General features: G+C 50.2%; 9 protein-coding genes across 9 annotated transcripts; 3 read left to right on the top strand and 6 right to left on the bottom strand.

Annotated features, from left to right (window-relative positions):
- Positions 1-2,203: 2,203 nt before the first annotated feature.
- Positions 2,204-3,616, bottom strand: ASPVEDRAFT_133629 (type I HSP40 co-chaperone YDJ1; the record flags this gene model as incomplete). Its single annotated transcript, XM_040807053.1, has 4 exons — positions 2,204-2,517; positions 2,573-3,388; positions 3,452-3,521; positions 3,581-3,616. 4 exons carry the CDS (start codon positions 3,614-3,616, stop codon positions 2,204-2,206), a joined length of 1,236 nt encoding a protein of 411 aa, XP_040668949.1.
- A 1,395-nt stretch (positions 3,617-5,011) lies between these two features.
- ASPVEDRAFT_134246 (cytosine deaminase) lies at positions 5,012-5,514 on the top strand (the record flags this gene model as incomplete). The annotated part of the gene is made up of 2 exons (XM_040807109.1): positions 5,012-5,170; positions 5,245-5,514. 2 exons carry the CDS (start codon positions 5,012-5,014, stop codon positions 5,512-5,514), a joined length of 429 nt encoding a protein of 142 aa, XP_040668950.1.
- A 218-nt stretch (positions 5,515-5,732) lies between these two features.
- On the bottom strand, positions 5,733-7,041 carry ASPVEDRAFT_134784 (uroporphyrinogen decarboxylase HEM12; the record flags this gene model as incomplete). Its single annotated transcript, XM_040807166.1, has 4 exons — positions 5,733-5,806; positions 5,865-6,788; positions 6,894-6,935; positions 6,990-7,041. The coding sequence occupies 4 exons, from the start codon at positions 7,039-7,041 to the stop codon at positions 5,733-5,735; spliced, it is 1,092 nt and encodes a 363-aa protein (XP_040668951.1).
- A 333-nt stretch (positions 7,042-7,374) lies between these two features.
- Positions 7,375-9,246, bottom strand: ASPVEDRAFT_42697 (60S ribosomal protein uL10). The gene is made up of 3 exons (XM_040812641.1): positions 8,686-9,246; positions 8,560-8,629; positions 7,375-8,503 (listed from the first exon to the last, which is right to left on the bottom strand). The coding sequence occupies exons 1-3, from the start codon at positions 8,857-8,859 to the stop codon at positions 7,809-7,811; spliced, it is 939 nt and encodes a 312-aa protein (XP_040668952.1). The 5' UTR covers positions 8,860-9,246; the 3' UTR covers positions 7,375-7,808.
- trm82 (putative tRNA methyltransferase) lies at positions 9,079-10,915 on the top strand. The gene is made up of 3 exons (XM_040812642.1): positions 9,079-9,614; positions 9,671-10,354; positions 10,409-10,915. Exons 1-3 carry the CDS (start codon positions 9,202-9,204, stop codon positions 10,815-10,817), a joined length of 1,506 nt encoding a protein of 501 aa, XP_040668953.1. The 5' UTR covers positions 9,079-9,201; the 3' UTR covers positions 10,818-10,915.
- On the bottom strand, positions 10,909-13,950 carry ASPVEDRAFT_42699 (putative GARP complex subunit Vps53). Its single transcript, XM_040812643.1, has 3 exons — positions 13,743-13,950; positions 11,882-13,677; positions 10,909-11,829 (listed from the first exon to the last, which is right to left on the bottom strand). Exons 1-3 carry the CDS (start codon positions 13,819-13,821, stop codon positions 11,107-11,109), a joined length of 2,598 nt encoding a protein of 865 aa, XP_040668954.1. The 5' UTR covers positions 13,822-13,950; the 3' UTR covers positions 10,909-11,106.
- A 108-nt stretch (positions 13,951-14,058) lies between these two features.
- On the bottom strand, positions 14,059-16,807 carry ASPVEDRAFT_42700 (mRNA export factor mexA). The gene is made up of 3 exons (XM_040812644.1): positions 16,123-16,807; positions 14,413-15,930; positions 14,059-14,357 (listed from the first exon to the last, which is right to left on the bottom strand). Exons 1-3 carry the CDS (start codon positions 16,534-16,536, stop codon positions 14,307-14,309), a joined length of 1,983 nt encoding a protein of 660 aa, XP_040668955.1. The 5' UTR covers positions 16,537-16,807; the 3' UTR covers positions 14,059-14,306.
- A 298-nt stretch (positions 16,808-17,105) lies between these two features.
- Positions 17,106-19,277, top strand: ASPVEDRAFT_42702 (retrograde cargo receptor ERV46). The gene is made up of 3 exons (XM_040812645.1): positions 17,106-17,585; positions 17,659-17,839; positions 17,896-19,277. The coding sequence occupies exons 1-3, from the start codon at positions 17,393-17,395 to the stop codon at positions 18,830-18,832; spliced, it is 1,311 nt and encodes a 436-aa protein (XP_040668956.1). The 5' UTR covers positions 17,106-17,392; the 3' UTR covers positions 18,833-19,277.
- Positions 19,278-19,588: 311 nt separating this feature from the next.
- On the bottom strand, positions 19,589-22,816 carry ASPVEDRAFT_53684 (DEAD/DEAH box helicase; the record flags this gene model as incomplete). Its single annotated transcript, XM_040814819.1, has 9 exons — positions 19,589-19,620; positions 19,690-19,801; positions 19,859-20,279; positions 20,338-20,784; positions 20,835-20,996; positions 21,047-21,218; positions 21,271-21,763; positions 21,809-21,991; positions 22,049-22,816. 9 exons carry the CDS (start codon positions 22,814-22,816, stop codon positions 19,589-19,591), a joined length of 2,790 nt encoding a protein of 929 aa, XP_040668957.1.
- Between the last annotated feature and the right edge of the window lie 2,416 nt (positions 22,817-25,232).

Consider the following 25,232-nt stretch of genomic DNA (forward strand, 5'->3'; position numbering starts at 1 on the left):
TCTGCTCACTTCTATTAGGCACCTACGCCTTTGTCCATCTATAATCTAGACCCAAAATCCCATCCTCCCAACTCTCAAAGCACCACGCTATTTTAATTCTGAGCCCCTTGCATCACCAATGCTCTCCTGCAGTCCGACTCAAAAACCGAGCTCGAGCCCTGCGAGTGCGACCAGAACTTTCGAATGAGGTCTGACAGCCCCTTGCGGCATGCCGATGCTCTCGCCCGACTTGGCTAGCAACCTACCCAGCAACCGATCGCTGACACCACACTGTCTCACAGCCTCCCTGGTAGTATTGCATGAATCAAATACCTCAAGCACATGTACATGTTCGCATGATCAAACCTGCACGCCAACATAACTAAAGCCGACATTTCACCAAACTGCGTTCACTCTCTTATAGATTAATGATCCAGGCCAGTCTAGAGTGCGCGTGATCCTTGACCCATACAGACCTCTACCTATGTTCAACCAGTGGGTTAACTAGGTGGTCTTTCGGTCTTGCTAGCCTTGCTAGAGCGATACAGAACATGGATAGCGTGAGCATACAGGATGAATTTCTATTTGCGCTGTACCAATGTCTTGCTCAGGAAGCAAATAATTCGAATATAGGCTTGCTACTCCATTCTTGACAGCTCCATCTATCCACCCATACTTCTCGAGGACTGGGCATGTATTCAACGAAGTAAAGCAAAGTGAGGTAAGGTACATTCCACCTACAAGAACCGCACGGCCTTTTCTTTCCCCATCTCTGCAGTTCAGCTGTTCATCTGGGGAAATGTATATATACATACTCGGTATGTCCGGCTTATACGTAGGTACATATATATTCAAATGATTCCATTGAATTAAATTCAATCAGCACGTCCATGACCACACGTTTACTCGAAATAGAGCTCGTAGACATCCAAGTATTCAAGGTATAGGGCTTTCTTTTCACAGGCAGCCGTGCTCCTGCTCACCGTCCGGACCATGCTATTCCAGTTCTCGGAAAAGAATGCAACACCTACCTCAGGCGCAACGTACTGTCTGTGGTAAAGCCTCCAATACGCGCTGATCACCCCCTGTTTGCCTCACCATCAACCCTAACGTATACACTCTGCCTGTACTATACCTAAGCTAAGCTAAAAGACTCCCTCCCCCATGCTAAGCTATGGCCAACGCCCAACATGCATATTCAACAATCCCATCTCACGAGTTTCCGCGTTCCATAATACCTATTCAATATCAGGTGTAGTAGTTACGAATACTGACGTGAGTCTGGTTTGGGCTGCTTCTGGCTTACTCCGGTTACCCTTTCCAGCGAATGGATGGATGCGTGTACCAACATCAAATCACACTCCTTGGAGTCGAAGTTCAATCAGCGGCCCAGTTGAAAAGAGGCGTTCGTATGGTATTTTGCGAGATGTTCATGGGCTATACATGGGGATTTGAAGTATATATAGCAGAGAAGCTTGTTGGGTTATAGCTGATATATATTTTATTCCGGGGACCAGTGTCGAAGTTGACGGATATATATATATTCGGGCAAACTCCCGGCAGACGGACGATGCGGGTAAACAAAGTAGATTTAAGGAAGAGCACAGTTTTACGACTGCGGTACATTTGTTTCTCCATATTCAAGTACGGGGTACATCGGGGTTAGGAAAAGGACCGTGGTGAGCAACCTTGGAGGTAGCTATCAGGGTCCTCACCGATTTACTTATATACCAGACCCCAATACACAGCCTCAATGCTAACCGAGAGCTGTGACAGTCCTACGCGATCTACAATGTACTCATAAAAGCCGATGAAGAAAAATTCATACCCAAGTTCATGCGAGTCTATAATGTTGGTAACCGCCCCGAGAACAACTATCCCCGACCTGCAGTCAACCCAAGTCGCAAACAATAAAGTGCGAAAGCTGGACGTCTGTTCGTGACATACCAACCCAGGTCCACCTAGCAAGACAAAGATGGAAGGAGATTATGGTATAAAAATCAAGCGAGTTAAACGGCCGGTGGCCGCGGAAAAAGTGAAAAAGGCGGGGAAGAAAATCAGACTCTCCATTCATCATCCGAATCTTCGGTGCAAACGCCATCGCAAAGCAAGTCGTCGAAAAACAAAGCAGAATAGACCAGCATCAGGGCTCACCTTCAACATGGTATCATAAACGAAGTTCATGAAGCCCTGGCACATCCGTTACACAGTCATAACACCCAGTTTACTGAGAAGCGCATTGCACGCGCTCAGCACCAGGAGGAACATCATCGTCATCATCATCCATGCCGGCCGCGCCGTGGGCGCGTGCTTGTGAGGTGCCATCACCCTCAACGTCTTCCAGTTCGAAGTCGTCCACCATAGCATCTGAAGGAGCCTGGGCCTGCTCCTTGCGGGGTGGCAGAACTTGCTCGAGAAGGTTGAGGTTTTGTAGTTCGTCCCTCTCGGGGAACTTGACGTCAAACTGGATGTAGAGGTTGCCGTGGTCGTGGTGGCGGAAAGATGGCATACCCTGGCCCTTGATGACCTTGACAGCGCCTATAATCATCATGTTAGTTTTCTCCTCTTTGCACCAGTTGATCGGATTACATACCAGGAGTGATAACCTCGCCAGGGGCGATCGTCACGGACAACCACCGGTCGTCAAGATGCTCAATGTTAAGAGTTCCACCGCCAAGCGCGGTGAGAAGATCGATCTCAGCGTGGTAGAACAAGTCATCTTCCTTGCGCTGGAATCGGGGGTGGGGCTTCTGCTCAATCTCGAAGACAACATCTCCAGGCATAACGCCAGGGAGCTGGTCACCTTCGCCGCGGAACTCGATCTTGTGGCCATTCTTGACACCACGGTCGACGTGGACGTGAAGGACCTTGCGCTCAACAACGGTCTTCTTACCGTGACAGTTGCGGCAGCGGTCCTTCTCACGGATGATCTCTCCTTCACCATTACAGTCGGGGCAGACGGTCTGGAAGCGCTGGATCATGGGGCCCATCTGGCGCATCATGGTCTTCATACCCGAACCGTTACAGCCGGTACATGACTTGACGGCGCCATCCTTACCACCACGGCCATCACAGGTAGAACAAATGACAGACTTCTGGAGAGCCAGCTTGGAGACCTTGCCGCGGTAGATGTCTTCCAAATTGACCTTGTGAACGTGGTGGATGGTGCGAGCCTTCTTGGGGCCCGTGTCCCGCATACCACCACCGAACATGCCACCGAAGCCACCTCCACCGCCAAAGAATTGTGCGAAGAGATCTTCGGCACCCATGCCACCGGCACCGCCACCTTCAAGACCCTCCTCGCCGAGTTGATCATAGACGGACCGCTGCTGGGGATCGGACAGAACTTCGTACGCTTTGGTAATGTCCTTGAACGTTTCGGCGGCCTCTGGGTTGTTGGGGTTCTTGTCTGTACAGAAGATAAAGTCAGGACACTCGTCGCTTGATTTCCTTTCCAGAAATTGCTACATACCAGGGTGGTACTTGAGAGCACTCTTCTTGTAGGCGGTCTTCAGTTGAGCCTCAGTGGCCGACGGGTCAACCTAGGACAGACATTGTTAGTTTCACCGCTGAATAACAAAGTACAGCTTGTGAGACTCACCCCGAGGGTGTCGTAAAACTTCGTATCCTTAACCATTGTGATCTAAATCTAAAATGTGCTGGAGGAGGAGTGAAAGGAAAGAAAAGAGTTCGCGAGGGGTAAAGAGGAAGCAAGGCTCCGAATAAACAAGAACAGAACTTTTGAACGGAAAGCTGGTCCGGGAGGGCAGGAGTCGGGAAGAAATGCAATCGCCGGACGTAAGAGAAGGAGGGAAAAGTCGGCTAGAGTCTTGAATGTGGAGGAGGGGATGTGAAGGTGGTGAGAGAGGGTTTTAAAAAGGAAGTGGATGGCGGCTTGAAGAATTGGTCCGACGGCTGAACGAGAGTGGAAGAAAGTTGGGGATGGCGAAGGGCTGTAAATTTGGTAATTCTGCGTATTTGGATACCAGGACCAGGCACCAATGGGTCTTCTTTCTGCGGTAACTTTGCGGGATTGGAGGTATCGCTGATACCGGCGATAAGTCAGGAACTACAGATTGGACAAGCGCAGAAAAAAGCGGACTTCGAGACAGAAAGGTGAACTGGTTGCTTTTTAACAGACTGCACTCAACCTGGGAGCCTGTCTCACTGGTCACTGTTGGATTTCCATCTTTGTACTTCCGTTATTTCGGCCTCGCAGATTGCCCGCTGAATTCCATGCCAAGCACATTCGACCTTGTTCGACGCTCTTCCATCGAATTCTTAGAATTTCTTTCGTCGCCTGCGTAACTCAATTACAAAACGAGGCTTTGTGTCAGCCTTGATTTACCTCCGGAAGCGTATTTTTGGTATCCTCCCGTTTCTTCTGTCATAAATCGAACCGTGGAGCACAAAGAGAATTTCCAAACCCAACCACAGAATCTTATTTCTTTGCCTCAGGCGGCGACAGAATTACCAATCCCTTATCGATAAGCATCCTGAGCAGGAAGAGGGGACACCCGCAACAGGTGTCTAACTTTCTACCTTAGTAACAAAAGTATACATTAGAAAACTGAGTTTATCACCACCTTATATATCGGATGACTGAGGTATGATCTTCACTCAGGTGGCGAGTTAATATCTTAGCCTTGAACTGCATCATATGCTTCACCCCTCCTACACCCCAATCCACAGCAGGCCAGCATTTCTCACCCTCCAGGAATGTGCCATTTAATCACTAGACTAAAACCCGAGCCACTCATATTCATCCCTAGAAGCCTAACTCTTAGAGCTTACTACTTAGCCAGCCCAATCTACTCGATGTATCTGGATCTTTAAATCGGCGTGGAGCTCCTATCAAATTGCGGGTCAAGCTAAAACCAGAACGGCAGTTAACCACATTCCGGGCCCCGACCCGTTCTGATATGCAAGCTCTGCACAACTGAGCTCTATATCCATATATACGCCTTTTGCCTTAAATTTACTACCTATCATCTCACCCTTCTCATCCTTCAATTTGATATAACTCCGGGCCATGGATACAGACGCCGGATTCATCGCAGCTGTGGAGGAGGCCAGAAACGGCGGTGCCGAGGGCGGCGTCCCTATCGGCGCGGCACTCGTAGGAAAAGATGGAACGATTCTTGGCAGGGGACATAATATGCGTGTGCAGAAGGGTAGTGCGACATTACATGTTAGTCCAAGCCCTCTCCTTCTGTTAACTATACTACGGCGGTGGGGGATTTGGCTAACTAGGTGTGGGTACAGGGCGAGATATCGGCCCTCGAGAATTCTGGCCGTTTACCTGCCTCGGCGTACGAAGGCGCTACAATGTACACGACTTTGTCGCCGTGTGATATGTGCACGGGTGCTTGTATCTTGTACAAAGTTAAGCGGGTGGTGATTGGTGAGAACAGAAATTTCGTTGGTGGAGAGGAGTACCTCAAAAGTCGCGGGGTGGAAGTTGTGGTTTTGGATAACGAGGAGTGTAAGCAGTTGATGGAGAAGTTTATTAAGGAAAAGCCTGAGCTCTGGTAAGTGGTTGCTTTCTTTCTTTTATCCCCTGTGGTATCTTTTGGTTGTTTAACTGAGCCCTTGGTCCGTCTTTTTTTCGGCGTTTGAAACCAAACCCATCCGGTACTAACACCATATCAATATAGGAATGAGGACATTGGCGTCTAGTATCAAAACACTATCTTTCTATATGCAGGCCAGCCGATACGCCGGAAAACCCAGCTCCTGTGTCGTCAAAAGGTTTAGTCGGCCGTAAGCCGGTGGATCTCCTCAAAGAAGAACTTGAGATCATCCGGTTTCACAAAGGGAGTGACACCTATATAGAATTAGCATATACGAGCATATACGAAGAATGAAGAATTCAGAAAGCATACCGTGGCCCAAGTTGGCAATCCATCCTTGCTTCCCCTTCTGGAATCCATCAACCATAGCCTCCACAGCCTGCGTAATAGCCTGGCGACCTCCATAGAGAACACCCGGGTCAGCGTTGCCCTGAATTGTCACACGCCCGTTGGCGATCTTGAAAGCCTCAGCCGGGTCATGCAACCAGTCCAGCCCAACAACATTATATCCCGACTCGCAAAGGTCTTCAAGGCCATACCAGGCACCCTTCGCAAATACCGTCATTGGCACCGGTTCTAATCCCATATCCTTCAGCCTCCGGGGCAGGTTTGCAGAGATATATCTCAAATATGGCAGAGAGAATCCCTTAAAGGACGCCGGCGACAGCTCTCCAGCCCAGGAGTCAAATACCTGGACCAGCTGGGCGCCCGCAGCCACCTGAAGCGCCAGGTACTCCACACAGATCTCGGCAATCTTCTGGAGTAGCGCCTGCGACTCCTTCGGATACTTGTAAACCCACGTCTTGCTCTGAATAAACATCTTACTGCCACCACCTTCAACCATATAGCAGAGTAGCGTCCACGGTGCCCCACAGAACCCAATAAGCGGGACTCTTCCATTCAGTTTCTTCCGGGTAAGAGTGATCGCCTTATATACATAGTCTAATTCCGCCTTGGCGTCGACGTCCTTGGCCATGACCTTCTCGTATTGTCCGTCGGTGGGGGAGCTGAGCGGCTCAGGGAAGTGAGGACCCTTCTTATCAACCATTTCCACGGTCATACCCATTGCTTGCGGGATAACCAGGATATCGGAGAAGATAATAGCAGCGTCGATAAGTCCCTCATATCGGTCGACAGGCTGAATTGTGATTGTTGAGGCAACTTCGGGGTTACGGCAGCACTCGAAGAAGTCACGAGTGCCTTTGGCTTCGTGGTATTCCGGGAGGTAGCGGCCAGCTATGGCGGGCAAAGAAGTCAGTTATACACAGTATAAATTGTACAATATATCAGATGAAGACACTATAAATTTGGAGCAAAGGGGAGCGCAGAGGTGAACCGTACCCTGTCGCATAACCCATATCGGCGGACGCTGCACCTTTTCGCCTAGATATACAATTAGATCGAGTCATCAAAAGGCAATCGTAGGCAATACATTACCTCTTGCAGCTCTCAACAGTAAATCATTCTTCAATGGCGCGAATTCTGTCATTTTGTGAGGCGGGGCAAAAAGTTGGGTGGTGAGGGAGGGGAACTTGGAACCGCAGCCTCCGGACGCTCCGATGATACTGTTGCTCTGGCCATCTTGGTGCCTCGGGCCGTCTGCCCCGCGATCCACATTGTTCAGGTATTCTGACGAAATTTTATACAGTAACTACTACGGATACTATTAACTAGTTAATTAACTACTTCGGTGCAAGTGGCTTTACGAAGAAACATATGCGCATAATGGGTAGGTATTCTCTATATCTATTTCCTAAAAGTAATCATAGTTCCAACCTGACATAACACGTTGAGTTAACCCTAAGCTACCTAGGCAACAGCCGCCAATCTACGAGTTGAAGAGGATAAACATCTACGATATAGGAAGTGGGAAGCGGCCTATGACAACTGTTAGCATATGAAGAGTAACAGCGCATGTGTGTAATGTCAGGGCAATTGAGGGTGAGGCGTCAGCAAAAAATTAGAGTGTTTGTTGTTGCGTGTTTTTAATCTTCAGCACACCGGCAGGTGTTACGAGTTAAAAATATTATCATCTTCCGCCAGGGATGTGTCGTGATAGGCAAGGGGATGCTCAAGGGTTGAAAAGAGACAAAACGTACCTTGTAGACAGTGTAAGAATATGAATCGTAGCTACATTCATATCTTACTAGAACAGAAAATGTTCACCAGTATCATTTTTCATTACCCAACCTCATGATTGGTCATAAAGAGTATCTAATACATGGCATTCGTATCCCGTGTGTTGGCACGAGACGTTTAGTCGAAGAGACCGAAGCCCATGTCCTCGTCGGACTCGTCAGCCTCCTCAGCGGGAGCAGCCTCAGCAGCAGCCGGGGCAGCACCGCCAGTGGCAGCAGCGGCGGGAGCGGCGGAAGCGTAAGCGTCAGGGTTGGCAATACGGTCCTTGAGCTCCTCAATCTCGGGCCAGCTGTACTCGGTCTCGACAGCAACAGCCAAGGCCTTCTTGTAGCCGTTGACGAGAGAGTGGATAACCGAGGGAATGGTGGGGTAGTTGGTAGCCAGCGAGATGGTAGCGATGGTCTTGATGGCACCGCTGAAGGCATCGAGAAGCTGCTGCTCCTCGATATCGAGAACGGCAGAGCTGAAGGTCTGGCCGTTGTCGTAGACCTGCTGGATGGTCATACCGTAGGTGAAGGGAGAGATGTTGAGCATGTTGAGCAGGGTGGCCTCGGAAGGACCGACCTTGGTGCCCTCCTCAACGAGCTTAAGATCGGTGGTAATTTCAATGGTACCACGGGCAATCTTGGTGGGAACACCGAGAGCCTGGAAGAAAGAGGTCTTACCGGGTTCCATACCAGTGTTACCGGCAGGAATCCAGACATCACCGGGGGCGATGGCACCAGCACGGGCAGGGGCAGCGACACGGTTGGCAAGGATCTTCTCCTTGGTGGCCTTCAGGTCACCGTTGGTGAAGATGAAACCGACGTTACCTAAGTCATTGTCAGCCTATACGCTTCACTGACTCATTTTGCCTTGATGTACACACCCTTGACGTGAGGAAGGAGACGCTCGTACTCGGGGTTGTCGTTGATGAAACCCTTGAGGGCACGGCGAACCTAAAAAAAATTTCGGTCAATTGCGCCCACATAAAACCGTAGACTAAATAGCTTACCATGGTGTTCTTGCCCATCAGGACAATACCCTCACCACGGAGCGAGATACGGATCTCGTGCATCTGCTGAGAGCTGACATTGTCAACACCGACGATGAACACGGTCTTGTATTCGTCAAGAAGGCTCTTGAGCTTATCGAAGTAAGCGGCCTTGGTCTCGGACTTGCCCCCCATGTCTCCTTATTTCACTGAAGATAGGATGTTTAAGGGCAAGGGAAAATTCGTAAATTGGTTGTTGTTGATGTCGGGATGCGACGTTGAAGCTTTTCGGATTTGTGCGTTTTGGCGATTTTCTTTTCTTGTGGCTTCCGCTCGCTAGCCGATCACGTGCGCCCCGCCCAAGCTCCGCCGCCGCCCATTGATGGAAATCTCGATATAGCAGGACGGGGGAACAGAGAAGTGTGTTTGCTGGAGATTAGCTTTGTTTTCCAGTTATCTGAAGCAATTAACCTGCCTGCACGGCGTGGGATTAAACTGCTTACAACACATTCCGCCCCGCCAAATATCTGCACCAACATGGCCGAAAGCTTCCAGCATCCGCTCCAATGCATGCAATTTGTCAAGAAAAAGAATGGCGACTCTAGAAATGTGCTTGTAGCATCCGCCGGCGCAAAGCTGTTCTCTTATGCCGCAGGATCTGGGCAGCGACTCTCCGTTTGGCCGCAAGATGGTGTGGATAATCCCAATGCAGACAGTGCTAGATCTAACCCAGAGATTGAAGGCCCTCCTGAGAAAAAGAGAAAGGTTGATCCATCTTCAGAACAGAAGACTGGCGTGGAATCTACAAAGAAGCCCGCTGCCTGGACGAACATACCCATTGTGACGTCCACATCTAATGGTGAATATCTGGTTGCGCTCACAGGAGAAGACAAGTGCGTCCGTGTCTTCCAAATTGAGGAGGACGGTTCATTCGTGCAATTAAGTGAAAGGTCAGTGTAGCATCCATTAGTTTATCGGATGAGGAGGAACTCACACCACCTCCCAGGCAAATGCCCAAGCGGCCATGCGCCATCACATTCATGGAAAACAACAACATCCTAGCTGGCGACAAGTTCGGAGATGTCTATTCCATGCCATTAATTCCCAGCGCTGAACCACGCGCTGTTTCAAAAACTCGTAACCAAATTGGTTCCATGCGTATTGCTGCCACAAACCTTACTGTGCATACCCAGCGCAATCTCAAGTCACTTGAAATGCAATTAGAGCGGCAGAACAACGCCAATCTGAAGAAGACGGAATCTGACAAGCCCATCTTCGATCACGACCTGCTCCTAGGCCATGTCTCCCTCCTCACAGATGTCGCCTTTGTCTCACTTCCTTCACCGGATCCATCATCTACCAATAAAAGAAGCTATATTCTTAGTGCTGATAGAGATGAGCACATTCGCGTCTCTCGCGGCCCTCCCCAAGCACATGTCATTGAGAACTACTGTCTCGGACATAAGTCATTCATCTCAAAACTCTGCATTCCCCAATGGGCACCAGAATTCCTCATATCTGGCGGCGGCGACCCGCATCTCATGGTCTGGAACTGGGCAGCTGGCGAACTCCTACACACAGTACCCCTCGCCGAGGAATCTCCTGAAGGCAAGGAGGTGGCTGTTCGCGGGATCTGGCCGGCCTCTCTTGGTTCAGAAGCTCAACGGTTTATTTTTGTCTCCCTGGAAGGGTACGTCCCCTGACCATCGAGCCTCTAGTTCAAGCAAACTAACAATCTCCACAGAAGCCCAACCCTACAAACGTTCACCCTCGAGGCCAATGGCTCAATAACACCGCAGGAGCCTATCAAGACCTCTGGTAACATTTTAGATGTTCAAGTTACCGAGGATACCAATACGGTGCTCGTCTCAATTGATTGCATCCGTGAGGCAGGATCAACACAAGAATGGCGATCTAGCCCAGTTCTTCCGGCTTCTCTGCTTGAGGCATTCCGACTAAAGCAAGGTTCTGGGAGCAAGTTAGAATGGGAATCTATTTCGGACGCAGTGATCAACGCCATCAATGATGCGGGGACGTCATCCGTATCACTGTCCGCGGATGGTGATCAAAAACAGAAAACCGCGCTGAATGACTCTCTATATACCCTGGCAAACCTCAGGAAGAAGTTTGGCGAAGATAATGATGAGAGGTAATAAGCGCGTTCTGATGATTTACGGATTCCAACGTTGTACATGTAAATAGATCGATAGAGGCTCGACGGCTAAAATAAAACGAAGTAAATATGGCAAAGTAGTATGTGCTTGAAGTAGCTCTTCATATTATGTACTGCTAATATTTCCTAGAATAGTTCCCATAATGCCATGCTCTGCTCAATGCTGGTCTAAGAGTAAGAATAATATAAACGGTATAATGATAAACATACGGCAGCAAGGCTTATGTCTGGCATCGCTGAAACGTATACACAAGAATGTTCGTTCCACTTCACCCATCATCACCACCCCTGCCGAACCTACCTCCGAAGCCCAAGTCTCTCCGGAAGAATTTGCCAAGATTCTTTAAATTCTCATTCAAATTAGACCCCACGTCGCCGGCTTGACTTTGGTTTGGTACAGAAGTTCCAGGTGTAACAACAGGTGTACCTGAAGCAGGTAGTGAGTTACCACCTCCGGCCGCGGTGGCATTTGTAGGTGTGGATGAGCCCATCGGTGTGCCTAATCTATCAACACCATCCTTCGCTGCGGAGATTATTGCTGACCCAAGCAGGGAGGCATCAAATCGCCCGCTCGATACCGCCGAGGAGCTGCCAATGTTCCCTAGTCCTAACCCCTGTGAAACGGACGTAGACGATGAAGCCACGTTTGTTTGGAGCCCACCCAGTATAGGATTACTTTCTTGGATGTTGGAGGCGTATCGGTCTGAGGTGCGATGGACCTGGAAGAGCTCTACCAGATGGTTCTGCTCCTGGCGGCTCCGAATACCCTTCAGGTCAAGGATCTTACGGAAGTTTGTGTTGTTTCGATCCGCAATGTGGATGAGGTAGGCCTGAACGAGGGCTTCAGGTGGTGAGGGTTGTACCTGAAGGGTTTTAAGCAGGGTTTCGATCTTTGCGAAACTATTGTTCACGCGCTTGACAAAGCCTGCGGGGGGCGGGGCGGGTAAAAGTGAAGATAGGCCTGTTTTGATGGTGTACGTATCAAGGAGCATCTGGACTGTGTTAGGCATCAATCATATATAAGATTGCAGGTGTGAAACTAACCTGCTCTGCGCCTGTTTCCGAAACAGGCTTACATTGGAACACGTTCTGGAGGAATATATTGGAAATCAACTCCACTACGTGGTCTGCGAAAGCCCTTGCATATTGTTGCTTATGAATCAACGGCAAGATATCGGACGATTTGGTGCTCGTTTTCGACAGTAACTCCCCGACATAGGAGCTCTGGTCGCTAACCCCCTCCATTCTATTCCACGGCGTGTTGCGCATCTCTCGCCAGCAAGGCTCCAGCTCAGTCTCAATCTTACGCACAAGACCACGGACAGCAGCAGATGCTATTCCCATAAATGAATCCGCTTGGCTTTGTAGGTCAACGCCTTGTTTCAAATTCTTGTCGAGACGGCTTTTAATCTTCTCCTCCAGCTGATTACAAGTGGTGTAGCAGTAGTCTGCCGTGTTGAGCACGGCAATATACTCTTCCACCCCGGGGGACCCCAATGGGTTGTGAGCAGTTGGCTGGTCACTGATATAATAGAGCAGTACTTGCTGGGCGTACTGGTCAAGATATTTGGCAAAGACTTTCGACAGATCCGCGAGACTTGCACCAGTGGACAGCTTCGCGCACTGCTGAAGGGCGTGTCTATAGAAAGTAAAAAGTTCCATGGAGGAGGCAATGACTATGTTTGAGTCAAAGTCTTCCCCTGGCGGTTTAACGGGTTGCTGACGGTATTTTGGTATCAGGGTGGCTAGCTGTTTGTCCTGAGCATTTACCCATACACTCAAGTAAGGCTCAAACGCCTCGGAAATGGCTTGGCCAAATACAGGTGTTTCCGCCGAGGCAAATGTATCAGTCGAAGGACGGGATGGGATCGCGAAGCGCCGCTCGAGGGAATGCTCGAAGTCCAGTGTTTCCTGTAAACAGGAGAGCAACAAATTGACATCAATTGTTTGGCCGTTTCGCACCGACCGGGAGAGAATTCCTTTGAAATCATCCCTAGTCCCCTCGCAGAATGCATTTGCCAGTATCTCATCCACTCTCCAAGCCGCGGGGAATATGGGGGCGTACTCTTCGTCGTAGATTCGCAGAATCCGTCGGAACCAAGAGTACCTCCGCGAAATATTGTCCAAAGACCCCGCCTCTTCATTATTTCGAAAGACCTGCCGGTATTCACGCAGCTGGAAGTTGCAGTACCAAGTCATCAGCCGAGTCCTTGCATGCTCACCAAGCGCGTCCATCACAGAACACGCCTCCGAAAGCGCCGTCCTCCTCGCGACGACCTCTCCCTTAGCAAATGCCAGCTCGAAATCTTCACAGATCTGTTCCAGCAAATCTCGTTGTATATCTGCCACATTTCGACTAAGGAGGGCGATCTGATCAATTGACCGATACGACTTGAAGTGCGCGACCAATTGAATCACTGCCTGGAGCAGCTGAGAGCAGTCCCGATACTGTCGCGTGCGGCTGAGGACACGTAGTTGGTCGTACGCAGTTGTCAACATCTGCAGTCTTTTCAAAGCTGTCATAGACTGTGTCAGGTTCTTCTTTGCGTTGTCCAGCTGCTTAATATCCGCAGTCATCTCCGTGATGGACTGCTCCGTCTTGGACGCGCGGTCGCGGACATCGTCAATTTTCTTGAAAAGCTCCGACAGATCCGCCTTAGCGGTCTGAATGCGCTCAACGCTCTCTGCATTTGATGTGACCTGGTCCTCCACCAGCGCGCCAATTTCAGTGTCTAGCTCGGTTTCGTAGTCACGCAATCGTTGGGATACATCGGAAACGGAGGAGAGGGTGGATGGGTGTGAGAAGATATCGTTTAGGTGATCGATGGGGTCATAGTCAGCTGGTAATTTTTATCCATAATCAGCAAGATATTCTACAGCCGCAGTCTCAATTCCATCGGCTCACCTGCGTCCAAGGGGTCGAGGGGCGCTGTCCCGTTGGAAGCCATCTGGCCGGTGTTGTGTGTGATGGTTGTAGCGGGCATTCCATTAGCTCTCGGGAATTAACGCAGGGATCATGCTGCAGGTCCAGTCGGGAGGCGCGCACTGTGGGCTTGGGTAAATTGGGAATAATTTAGTTGGGGTGTAGTTGTACTTTGCAGGTGGTCTGTCTGAACTTCAGACTGCGGAGAAAGTTGGCGGAAACTCCAGCTTTCCTGAGTGATCGGGCCCGGCCCCGCCAAGGCAACCATGAAAGGCTACAGTAGCTATCTACGAGATACAATCCACGGTTAATGAAGCAAGAAAGCTCGGTTTAAATTCTTGCTCGTCTCTATTGACATGTCTTCGTGGTCTTTATAGTACAATGAACTGGGATATTTGAACAATATGAGGTAACCTGTAAAAGCCATTTCGCCTAAGCCATGCATCCACTATCAAATTCAACAAGAAAAATAAAGCATCTAAATTGTCATACTCGCATAACTTAAGTAACTTGCGACGGTCGTGTGGTATTGGTGTGAATTCGGAGCTATACAGAAGCTCCTGGAAGAAAAGCGTCGGGGGGTAGCTGGCCCTGGGTCTTTCCATCTAGTTAGCACAATGTTACAAATAAAAGGGACTAAGATGAGGCCTACCTTTAATTCCTCGAAGTTTTTCAAGGCAGCATCGAGATTCCACCCATTCCCTGAAAGCGCCAGTTCGGAATACTGCAATGTCATCATAGTTTTGGCGCTCAGTTGCATCACTAATTGCTCTTGTTGCACCTGAACGTCAGCTTTACCAGGTGCCGGAAGACCGTACCCAGGAGGTGCAGCTGGGTTCGCCTCTGGAGCTGCAACGGGAGGGGGTACGGGCTGAGCTGCAGCAGGCTGGGGCTCCAGTTGCCATGCTTCATTGCCGCCGAATGCTCGCAGGCAGAGGACATCGTTGATGACCCTAATACCTCCGATGCCTGCACCGGGTCCGAGAACAAAAGTGCGATCAAAACTTCTAGTTTCAACCTTCCCCGCATTACTTTCTTCGAACTTTCCGTGAACCATAATAAGGAATCCACCCACGCCGGTTGTGCTCTGCCCCGAAATATCAGGAAGTCCAGGGATTGGAAAGCATTCAATAAGCCAATCTTCAGGACTTGTCGCGATGTCCGGATGCCTAGTCTGTGGAAGTGTTGTCCATAGTTCGCGGATCTTCTCGGCGCCCGTATATGTACGGGACATTCTCGCCGGTAGATGGCTAATTTTGAGGAGATTTCGGCTCTTCTTCAGATACGGATCCCAAGGAGCTGGCTCCGTCTGGAGTGCTCGCGGAGCGGATGTGTTCACATTGAGCGAAAAAGTCGAGTTATTATCGTAGAAGCCGTTGAGAATTTCGCTCCTATTGCTATCATAACCGGTAAAGAATGTTCGAATAAAGTTCTCTGCAATCTGAGATTCATCGTGGAAGTGAGGGGCTCGAACAGGAATTGGAGTTTTCTTTTGCGCAGCAACTTCTTCCTCGGTGCGGACTTGGGTATTATTTAATGTTCTGAGCTCCGGGTACCACTTGAGCATAGTATCTTTGAATATTGGGTCGGCACTAAAGGGATTGCCGGTAAGGTCGAGGAACTGTAGCTTGCGAAATTTCCAACGCCATCCAATAAGCGCCTGGGCATCGGCAAAATTGTTATTTGATAGATCGAGGTTTTTCAAGTCCGGAAATGTTTGGGAAAGCGTTGTTACAACGGAAATACTGGCGAGTTGATTATCTGCGAGACTAACACTTTCGACAGCCTCGCGGCGGGCAGTAGGATTGTCAAAGTTGAGATCCCACACTTTCATCAGTGCGGGGAAGAACTTGGATTCGGTTGAAGTTGTGCCAAAAATTCCCATAGCTACTAGATCCGGGTCGGTCGCTAGCTTGGAGAGGTCGAGTAATTTGGACTGTTGATAGTACCGCCTCCCCAATATAGCTGTCATCTTCGACTTCGTGTCTGCGGTCGACGGGGTTGTACCGTTCTGTGTCGACATCGAGTTGTCCAACAAGGCAGCCGTTGATTGGTCGTATTTCTCGATCGTAAGAGGAGCTCCTGCAAAGCTAAAGGTATTGAGTTGAAGCATCCTTTCTAGTAAATCCGGTCGGATGGACGCTATCAAAGCGTCGCCTTCAACCCGCGACTAATTAACGTTAGCAAGGCGTAAAAGACCTTGAAAACCGCAGCCATCCAAAGGAACAAACGCCCATAAAGCCTTGGCATCCGCCGATCGTCGTTCTGGAGGTACCATCCTTGAAAACGAGAGCACATCGGAGAGGACGACGCTGGTAATTCATGTTCATGTCGGTGGCCGCCAGTTCAGTGTTGCACATACCTTGTTGATTCTTGCGCGCGAGCCAGCTTTCGAGTCGGGTGGGGTGAGTTTCTTCTCGAGGAAGGTGACCAAGCTTTCGACGCCGCCATCGCGGTTGGATGCAGCCTTGCTTTGTTTCCATCCACGAATGGCGACCTGCTCGAGGGCCCCGCGACCGCCTTGTCGGACGTTCGCTTGGGCGTTAGAGCCATTTAGAGCCTTTTGAATCTGAGTGATGCTCCTGTCGATCGCATTTGTTCGGGACCCGGATCGACCAGGCCCCCGGGGGGCTTTCTGCCCACGGATAGCGCCTGTGCCCGCACCCATCGCCAAATCGCCATCTCGATCAATCTTCGTTGTAGCACCCCGCTTGCGGATTCCTCCTCGGTCACTAGTACTTGAGCGGCCGCGAGAACCTCTGCCTCTTTTCATCATGGTGTGTACGGAGTCGGATAACGTCGTAGATGGGTGTAGAGAGTAGGATAAAGAGGGAGGAAAGACGTCGTGTTTCGCGTCCGTATTTGAGGTTTGGCGGCCCGAAAGGAAATAAAGCGCTGAGCGCCTTTGTAGCTCAAAATCCAATCAGCATGTATCAGCGACGGATTATTCATTCAAGACAGAATAAAGGAAAGCCTTGTGGCGTGTTTATCGTCAAAAGAACAGACAAAGCACAAGTAAAACCTCTTGTTTGAGGCGCGAGCGACAGAAGGTCTTCAGCAGAAAAAGTGACGTTCGCTGATTCATTTCTTGCAGGCAACTAAATCACGTGCGCAGGCGGCGATGGGGCTCAAGGCACGTGATGGGATCCAGGCACAGAGCGGACCCAGAATCTAACCAATAGTATCTTGCAGTTTGTCCTTTGACAGAAATTGGTAATACCAATACACACAAGGCATTCTCAGCATAGCATTATTTTACGCGTTACGTGTTCTACTTACTCCTCCTCCAGGAAAGAGATAAACGACAGGACTGTCATACTTTCATTCACCAGCACAGCTTCTGGAACACTTTATTTGCAGGCCACAGACCGGATTGAATACTTGTATTCTCGCGACTGGCTTCCGCTGGCGTCTACAGTATTTCAGATTAAGTGCGTTCTTTGGCCCCCAGCTTCCTTGTCCTTGACGTCTATCTGTCCGGATCTCTACCACTTCAATTACGACTGAACTCTCTCCACTGTTTTCAACTAACCGCAAATCCTACGCTCTAGGTACCATCGTTACGGCACAGCCAGTCTAGAGTCGAACCAAAGGTAGCAACCGCATGATCGTCGATCAATTGAATTGAAGCCATGCCGGCCAAATCACGGTTCACAAGGCTAGACGCCTTCGCCAAAACTGTCGACGAGGCGCGCATTCGCACCACATCTGGAGGAATCATCACAATCGCCTCGCTTCTTATTGTATTTTGGCTTGTTTGGGGAGAATGGGCGGACTACCGACGTGTGGTGGTCATGCCCGAGCTGGTCGTCGATAAGTCAAGAGGTACTGTACCGGATTACTTCAAGAATTGAGCAAAAGAGAACAACTGGCTAATTATCGCGCCCCAACTGAACAGGAGAGAAGATGGAGATTCATCTGAACGTTACATTCCCCCGACTCCCCTGCGAACTTACGACACTAGATGTTATGGACGTCTCGGGCGAACAGCAGGTCGGTGTTGCGCACGGCGTGAACAAAGTCCGCCTTGCCTCCGTTGCTGACGGTGGCCGTGTCCTCGATATCCAATCTTTGGAGCTGTAAGCATGAGTGCGCCTGTTGGAAGATACGAATGTCGCTGACTACCCATATCCAGCCACTCCGAAGAAGCAAAACACCTCGACCCCGAGTACTGCGGCGAGTGCGGCGGGGCACCAGCTCCTCCCAATGCCATCAAGTCCGGTTGCTGCAACACTTGCGAGGAAGTCCGAGAAGCATACGCGCAAAAACAATGGGCCTTCGGCAAAGGCGCCAACATTGAACAATGCGAGCGCGAACACTACGGAGAGCGCATCGAAGCCCAGCGCCGCGAAGGATGCCGTCTTGAAGGTGTCATCCGCGTCAACAAGGTTGTCGGCAACTTCCACATCGCACCTGGCCGCAGCTTCTCCAGCGGAAACATGCACGTCCACGATATCGCAAACTACCTTGAGGTCGACCTCCCCACAGCCGAACAACACACAATGTCGCATATCATCCACCAACTCCGCTTCGGACCCCAGCTCCCCGACGAGCTCTCCGACCGCTGGCAATGGACCGACCACCACCACACCAACCCGTTGGACAGCACAAACCAGGATGCCGGCGAACCAGCCTTCAGCTTCATGTACTTCATCAAAGTCGTCTCAACCTCCTACCTCCCCCTCGGCTGGGACCCTCTATTCTCATCCTCCTTCCACAGCTTAGACTCCGACACCCCGCTAGGCGCACACGGCGTGAGTGGCGGGTCCCAAGGCAGCATTGAAACACACCAGTACTCCGTAACCTCGCACAAGCGCTCTCTGCGCGGCGGAGACGCCTCAGACGAGGGCCACAAGGAGCGCCTCCACGCCGCCAACGGTATCCCCGGCGTCTTCTTCAACTACGACATTTCCCCGATGAAGGTCATCAACCGCGAAGCGAGACCGAAGACCTTCACCGGTTTCTTAACAGGGGTTTGCGCTATCATCGGTGGTACCCTCACTGTCGCGGCTGCGGTCGACCGTACGCTCTACGAAGGTGTCAACAGAGTGAGGAAGTTGCACTCAAACTAAATCAATACAGTACCTAGATAAGATCTCCCTCCGGAGCGGCTCGAATCAGTGGAGTCACCTGTACAGAGCCAGCTTCTTGAAGTGCGCACGAGAAAATCAAATAAGAAACAAAGAAAAATAACAAACAACAGTGAGCTAACTATGTAGACGAGGTGGTGTTAGGCTTGAGCCAGGAAGGAAGTCGGGAAGTCAGTCAGCACTAAAGGCGTTTTTCGGACCAAGTATCTATGCTATGCTCCTTTTATTTTACTTTATTTTTTTTTTCCTGTACATCTGCAAGCTGTTTGTGTCTATTTAGCAAATATATCATTGATTTCAACTGTCGTTGGCTCTTATATGGCTACTTCTTTGGTACTAGATACCCATACATTGGACAGACGTATATAACACACACCTTCATTAATTGGTGTATGCAGCGCCGCTTGCGAGCAGTCATTAAAGCAGAGGGTTGGTATATTATATAAAATATAGTGATACAGATTGAGGAAAACCCTGAAGATATCACATTGATACCTGTCGGTATGTTTCGTTCAGCTTGGTATAAGATGATCTATCAGGCATCTCGGTGCTATATGTATCAGATATCTATGTCGCTATGCATTGGAGGCCAATCTCTAGCTGGGTCAAGCAGATACCAGACCTTTCCTCTCCCTGGTATTCATAATTCCAACTCCTTTCATCTGTGCTGCATTCACAATTCACCATGAAGATGCTGCGCCACTGAATAAAATTCTATTGTATGAGGTCTTCATTTCTTCATTCATCCAATTCAAGCTGCATTTCTCGTTCTGGTAGTGAAACCGACAATTAGTCTCTCATCGGTCAATAACTCAAGCATCTCGGGGATGTTTGCTTACCCCATATTTTGTTGGCAGATGCAACGATGATCTCTGCTTTGGCAAGTAGCTTCTTAGAGTACCGCTCGGCTTCAGCTGGGTGAAGATTTCTCTGGGCTTTGCGCGGATTAACCTATTGGAGTGTAATTGTCAGCATTAGTCTATCAAACAACTGGTTGGGGCCCCATACCATCTGCAGGATAGGAGCAATGTCCTTTGGATTTGCCTCAGCTAATGCCCGCAAGTTCCGGAACCCATTGTCGCGGAGTAGTCTGGCTGTCCAGCCCTTGACATAGGTCACTTGGGCCAATTCCAGCAGATCAGCGCGAGCACCGGCTTCCAAGCGGTCGCGCATGTGGTCGAGGACCGCAGCTAACATTCCCCAACCCATGCGTTGGCAGAATTTGATTATTCCTGCGGCGAATCCATGACATTGCTGCGCCAGGGTCTGGACTCCTCCCCGAGGGATCCGATAACGACTCGCAACCACTGACAACGGGATCTCGTTGCTAAGATCACGAAGCTGGAAGGCTGTATAGGCGCGACGATATATCATCGCCTGGGTCACTTGCTCCGGGGTCTTCTCCTTCAGCGATGCCCCACTTTGAACCCTGTCAAAAGTTCAGTACTCCATATGTTACAATAATGGATGCATTAGCAAAACCATACATAGAATTCACGAATCCCGGTTGGACTCCAACAAACTGGAGAGCGCGCAGGCCACTCTCGTCAAGCACATCCAACTGATCCCTAAATATCGGCCAATCAATCTGGGTTTGTGCAGCGATCTGGAGGGGAGTGAACATGTAAAATATGTGCATGTCCCCGTCCATCACAAAAGCCTGGAGTGCTCTCTTCAATTCCTCATGCACGAAGAGGCCATCCTCGGGAGCGAACGCAGAGGCAACAACCGCCTGCCCAAGTTGCGTGGCCACGTAGGACTCATCATCACTATTATAGATAAGTTTTTCTTCGGCCAATTCTTGAAGAGCCGAGTTCATGATGCTGTAGGATAGCTTCTTATCCACTGTGCGGTATAGAAGGGTACATCTCACGTACTCCTTGACCGCTTCAACGCCAGACACCAGTCCAGTTGCTATCGCCTCTAAGAGCGCTCTACGAAAATGTGAGCGACATGCCCGGTAGGGATAATATTGGGCGTTTACCTTTTCAATCCTCTTTTCTCTGGCGCCAGACAGCTTTCTATCGCCGGCATATCTGCCTCCAGTAAATCGCACACAGCCTTGAGGTCAGCGTTCCCACAGATAAGATACGTTTCACCAGCTTCGTCTTTGCCTTTACGCCCGGCCCGGCCGCACATTTGTCGCCTTTACCAGTTAGCAAACAGTGTAACCACGCTAAATCCCATGCTACCTACAACATTGCAGGACCAACCAATTCTCGGCCCATGCGTGCTCCATTTATGATGACTCTTCTTGCGGGAAGATTGACACCGGCAGCGAGGCTACAGGTAGCAATCAGTACCTTTATAACCCCCTGATCATATGCCTGCGCAATAGCCTCGCGCTCTTCGGTTGTCATTCCTGCATCTATCACTCAATCAGCACTAAAGCTGAGTTTAATATCCGGATAGCTGCTTACGGTGGAACCCCACTCCCTTAATGAGCGTTGTCTCAAGAGCCGGGTCCAGGCCGCTAGGAAGACTGCGAAGTTCAGCTAAGAGGTCAAGACGCTTGTTCAGGTCTTCCACGCCAGCGGAAATATCGGGCATTGCCTCGCTTATGAGCGCAGCCTGGACTTGACAGGCTACTCTGCTACCACAAAACACCAAAGCACCGTACCCCGCGATGACTGTATCAATTGTCATTGCTACCATTGCATTTGTCATCGGGTTAGAAAGTTCCTTGGATGCCGACGCTGCGATTTCACGCTCGGGGGTTGCAACGTCGCGAACAGGCAGTGTCCCCAATGATGTAAATTCAGATTGCAACTTCGCCATTGTCTGAAGGAGTTGCCTCGAGGTGGCTGCTGGGTAAATCGCATTCTCGTAAACGAGATATTCATCGACGGGAACTGGACGATAGGTTGAAATGAAATATTGAGCATTTATCCACTCTGCCAATAACTCGGTGTTCTTGACCGGTTAGATGTTGCATCCTACAACAAAAAAGGAACTTACCGAGATAGTAGCGCTCATTCCAACGATTTGAATATTCTGTTGCAGTAGTAGCAGTTTTGTTACCATTAACTCCAATAAGTATCCACGATGCTCGTCATCGAGCATGTGCAATTCGTCCAATACCACTGCTCCAAGTTCCCCAATACTACATTCCTCGATCGCAGTGTTAATCAAGGAATTTGCCTGCCGGTATGAAGGTCAGATGCAAGTAACACTAGCCGTAACTCCATAGTGACGCACCTTTTCAATAGTACAAACCGCAATGTCTGTGTCGGCCCAAGAGGCAGTGGTTTTACTTCCACCAAAAAAGCCAGAGACGCGGATAGATTTCTGCATTTTTCTCCAACGCTGATGGCTAGCATCAGCCTGATCTTCATCTTCCTTGATGTGTTTTTCAACATCCTGGACGATACGCCGAAGCCATTTAAGCTTCTCTTGGACCAAAGCGACATATGGCAAAACCAGGATCGCTTTCTTTGAGGGGTCCTCAATAATACGCTTCAGCATCAGGACATCGGCCACAAGAGACTTTCCACCACCAGTGGGGGCGGTATAGATCAAGTGCCGTTTTCCTTCGAGTAGACCCTGGCCTAACAAGCATGATGCCTGCCACTGATAAATGCTAGTGACGCCGACGGCAGCAAAGTTTGCAACAAGGGAATTGGGCAGCCCGAATCTTGGGTCATTTAAGGATTGAAGTGACCCCTGGGCCGATGATTCCAATGAAATGACTCGTTTTCTATCATGCTCTCCCGGGGTTGAGCCAGCAACGGGGCGGATACTGCTTGCAACGAGGCGACTCTTTGGAAGAGGGGCCACTTGGGGCCGGACAAAATCCAGTCCTTGGTTATGAGAGCCGTGATTATTTGTAGGGGTTTCATTTAAAGGACCACTAGGCGGCCGTTTCTGGCCTGCCAACGGGGCTACGACATAAGGCTGCTGGCGGGCGATATCGACAGATGTCTGGAAGCCACTTGTCTGAACAGACTGTCCGGAAGGGGCAGACATATCGTGGCCGTCGGTCAACGAGCCTGGGGAACGGGGGAGTTGCCCATTCGCGGCGATATGGGTCTACCAGGCGCTACACCGAAAGGTGGGCAGGTGGTCAACGGAGCACCTGGCAGCCTGAACCGAGCAGGGCTTGAGTATGTCCACGAGTAAGAATAAGGCTCGGGGTAAGAATGCAACAATACGGGCAAGAGCAATCTTGGTGGCTATTGTCGCGCCTTCCCCGTCACTACGCGTGTCAAGCGAGACCAGCTGCGGGACGGCGCAACAACAACAATTTCGCAGCAGCCCACTCTCGGCGCCTGAGGCACAAAGGCCCTCGGGAATATATTTATGCCTGAGGCGTTAATTGTTGCGCCAGGCCCTTGGATTTGGACAGTGGCAAGCTGAAGCGAGAGTTATCAGACCAGCGACTATTAGGTAATATATACCGGAAATATCAGCCAATTAGTGAATTTTTGCTTTTGTGCCCTGCTTCCGTGCGTACTGCGGGAACGTTCCTGGATCGGCTCCCAAGAAGGTTGATGCCTGAGGGTTCGGGCTGCAGCTGAAGCGCTGGTGATCCACCGATCCGTGGATGATGGGCCGAGGGATGACCCTCTTCCACCTTAGCCTCTCAGTGTGAGGACCCCGCCCCACCCTCCTCAACTCTGAACTGCACTCCTCCAGTGACCATGGATGGCCCCCTTAGGCTGTCTGCTCAGGCCTGCACTATAGACTGATCGGTTTATCATGACAGGCCGGCTATTTGACTGAGTCCTTTGTGCCTACATGGCACCGACCTCGCCTCGCAATACGCCGGACTCGGAAATATGAATCAAGCCACATGATGGGCCGCTAAGATCTGCGCAGCATCAATGCAGCCTTTGGCGACCTATTGACGTGCCCCTTGATGCAGAAGGTTCATGTTGCCGCCCCTCGCTTAGGAGCAGCTCATTAGAAAGCGCTGCTAGTCTGTTGGCGCCGTGGGAGTTGGACATCCAGGTGAAGAAAGGGAAGAGCAAAAGCCCTTTCAGTTGGCACGGATGTCTCGGACTCGGAGGGACCTGATTGATCTGCCGACGCGTAAATCCACCACGAGGCAAAGATGCACAGAGGAAACCTGGGTCACCCTATCGGACTGCCGTGGCGGCTGGATCACAGACCGGAGACTACATCACATCTTTTCGCTTTATCCAGACCTGGGAATTATTAATGGGGCTAGGGAAGGCCTCTCTCGGCCTATCCTCCTCGGTCCCCCTCAGAGTTTGGTCCGCGGCAACACCTGGCCGATCTGATCGCGCGAGAGATCACCTACTATCGGTGAATCACAGTATGGAGTAATACGTAGTGTCGTTACTCGTTAACTGTTTTCGGCGAGACATAATCCCAGTGTCCATCGAATCAACTGCAATCGGGTTGTTCTTCAAACTCCTCAAGGCAGATTATTGGGTCGAATAAAGGGGTCCGACTCTGATGGAACCACATTACTCCGTCGCTGCCAGTCTCAACGGGAAGAATGATAATTGTGTCAAAGCGAATGCAGAGCGACCGGAAAAACAGAATTGCTGCAGTCCTGGAAATATGTTTTCAAATCTCAATTAACAACATTTACTGCTGATTACTCTTCTCAGGTACGTAGATAATTTCTTTATTGAAGCTTGAACTGTGCAGGAGAGCCAAGACGGACCAGTTTCGCGGGGAATGGGCCCTCAGCCCCTCTACAACTCGTCAGCCACAGGAGTCAAAAAAACCATCAATCACTGAGTGGAAAGCAAGCGTGCCGTATCTGTGGACGCTCGTGAGATGCCAATAACTAACTTTACTTAACGTATGAATCAATTACCACCCGCCATGAGGCGGTCCAGCCTGCTCGGCGTCTAGTCCCGGTGCTCTTCACCGTTATATATCTCCTCAGCTCGCCGCCAAATGCCTGTCACGGCCGGAGCCAGGCGATGAAAACGTCGTCAAGATTATTAGCCTTTTAACGAGGCTAGTTTACGGTGAGATGAGGTCAGCAAAAGTACACCAAAATGCCTCCAGGCTGCATCGAGACGATGTCCGCTGACGACGAGGCCTGAAACCTTGGAACCTCCCGTCGCCCAGTTTTATACTGTAGTCGTACGAGACCACCTGCAAAGCCCCCCTCCTCGGTTTCGTGAGTGAATATCTTTTCGGCCTCCTTTCGGGGCCGTCACCTCGTAATTATGATGACACACCAATAAGTTCACAAGTTCGTTTTTTGCACTCTTCCCTTCCCTTCCCAATCCCCGTAAAGCGCTGTTCTATATTGCATCCCATGCACCTGACGACGAGGCCGCCATAAGCCAGCTACTAGCATAATTAGTGCCGATATCAAATCGCGAGACTGAGTCAAGGCATCATCCCGTCGTTCAGCGATCGGAACCAACCAACCAGGCGTTGATCGCCATATCTG

Source organism: Aspergillus versicolor (genome assembly GCF_001890125.1).
Source record: "Aspergillus versicolor CBS 583.65 unplaced genomic scaffold ASPVEscaffold_6, whole genome shotgun sequence".
Taxonomy (NCBI): Eukaryota; Fungi; Ascomycota; class Eurotiomycetes; order Eurotiales; family Aspergillaceae; genus Aspergillus; species Aspergillus versicolor.

Coding starts and splice junctions, on each gene's coding strand:
- ASPVEDRAFT_42697 (XM_040812641.1), bottom strand. CDS start 8,859: ATGGGGGGCAAGTCCGAGACCAAGGCCGCTTACTTCGATAAGCTCAAG. Junction 8,630..8,685: donor TGATGGGCAAGAACACCATG/GTAAGCTATTTA, acceptor AATTTTTTTTAG/GTTCGCCGTGCCCTCAAGGG. Junction 8,504..8,559: donor TCTCCTTCCTCACGTCAAGG/GTGTGTACATCA, acceptor ACAATGACTTAG/GTAACGTCGGTTTCATCTTC.
- trm82 (XM_040812642.1), top strand. CDS start 9,202: ATGGCCGAAAGCTTCCAGCATCCGCTCCAATGCATGCAATTTGTCAAG. Junction 9,615..9,670: donor TTCGTGCAATTAAGTGAAAG/GTCAGTGTAGCA, acceptor ACCACCTCCCAG/GCAAATGCCCAAGCGGCCAT. Junction 10,355..10,408: donor ATTTTTGTCTCCCTGGAAGG/GTACGTCCCCTG, acceptor CAATCTCCACAG/AAGCCCAACCCTACAAACGT.
- ASPVEDRAFT_42699 (XM_040812643.1), bottom strand. CDS start 13,821: ATGCCCGCTACAACCATCACACACAACACCGGCCAGATGGCTTCCAAC. Junction 13,678..13,742: donor CCTCGACCCCTTGGACGCAG/GTGAGCCGATGG, acceptor AAAAATTACCAG/CTGACTATGACCCCATCGAT. Junction 11,830..11,881: donor CGGAAACAGGCGCAGAGCAG/GTTAGTTTCACA, acceptor AACACAGTCCAG/ATGCTCCTTGATACGTACAC.
- ASPVEDRAFT_42700 (XM_040812644.1), bottom strand. CDS start 16,536: ATGATGAAAAGAGGCAGAGGTTCTCGCGGCCGCTCAAGTACTAGTGAC. Junction 15,931..16,122: donor CGCGCGCAAGAATCAACAAG/GTATGTGCAACA, acceptor AACGTTAATTAG/TCGCGGGTTGAAGGCGACGC. Junction 14,358..14,412: donor AAAACTTCGAGGAATTAAAG/GTAGGCCTCATC, acceptor CTAGATGGAAAG/ACCCAGGGCCAGCTACCCCC.
- ASPVEDRAFT_42702 (XM_040812645.1), top strand. CDS start 17,393: ATGCCGGCCAAATCACGGTTCACAAGGCTAGACGCCTTCGCCAAAACT. Junction 17,586..17,658: donor GGTCGTCGATAAGTCAAGAG/GTACTGTACCGG, acceptor CCAACTGAACAG/GAGAGAAGATGGAGATTCAT. Junction 17,840..17,895: donor GATATCCAATCTTTGGAGCT/GTAAGCATGAGT, acceptor ACCCATATCCAG/CCACTCCGAAGAAGCAAAAC.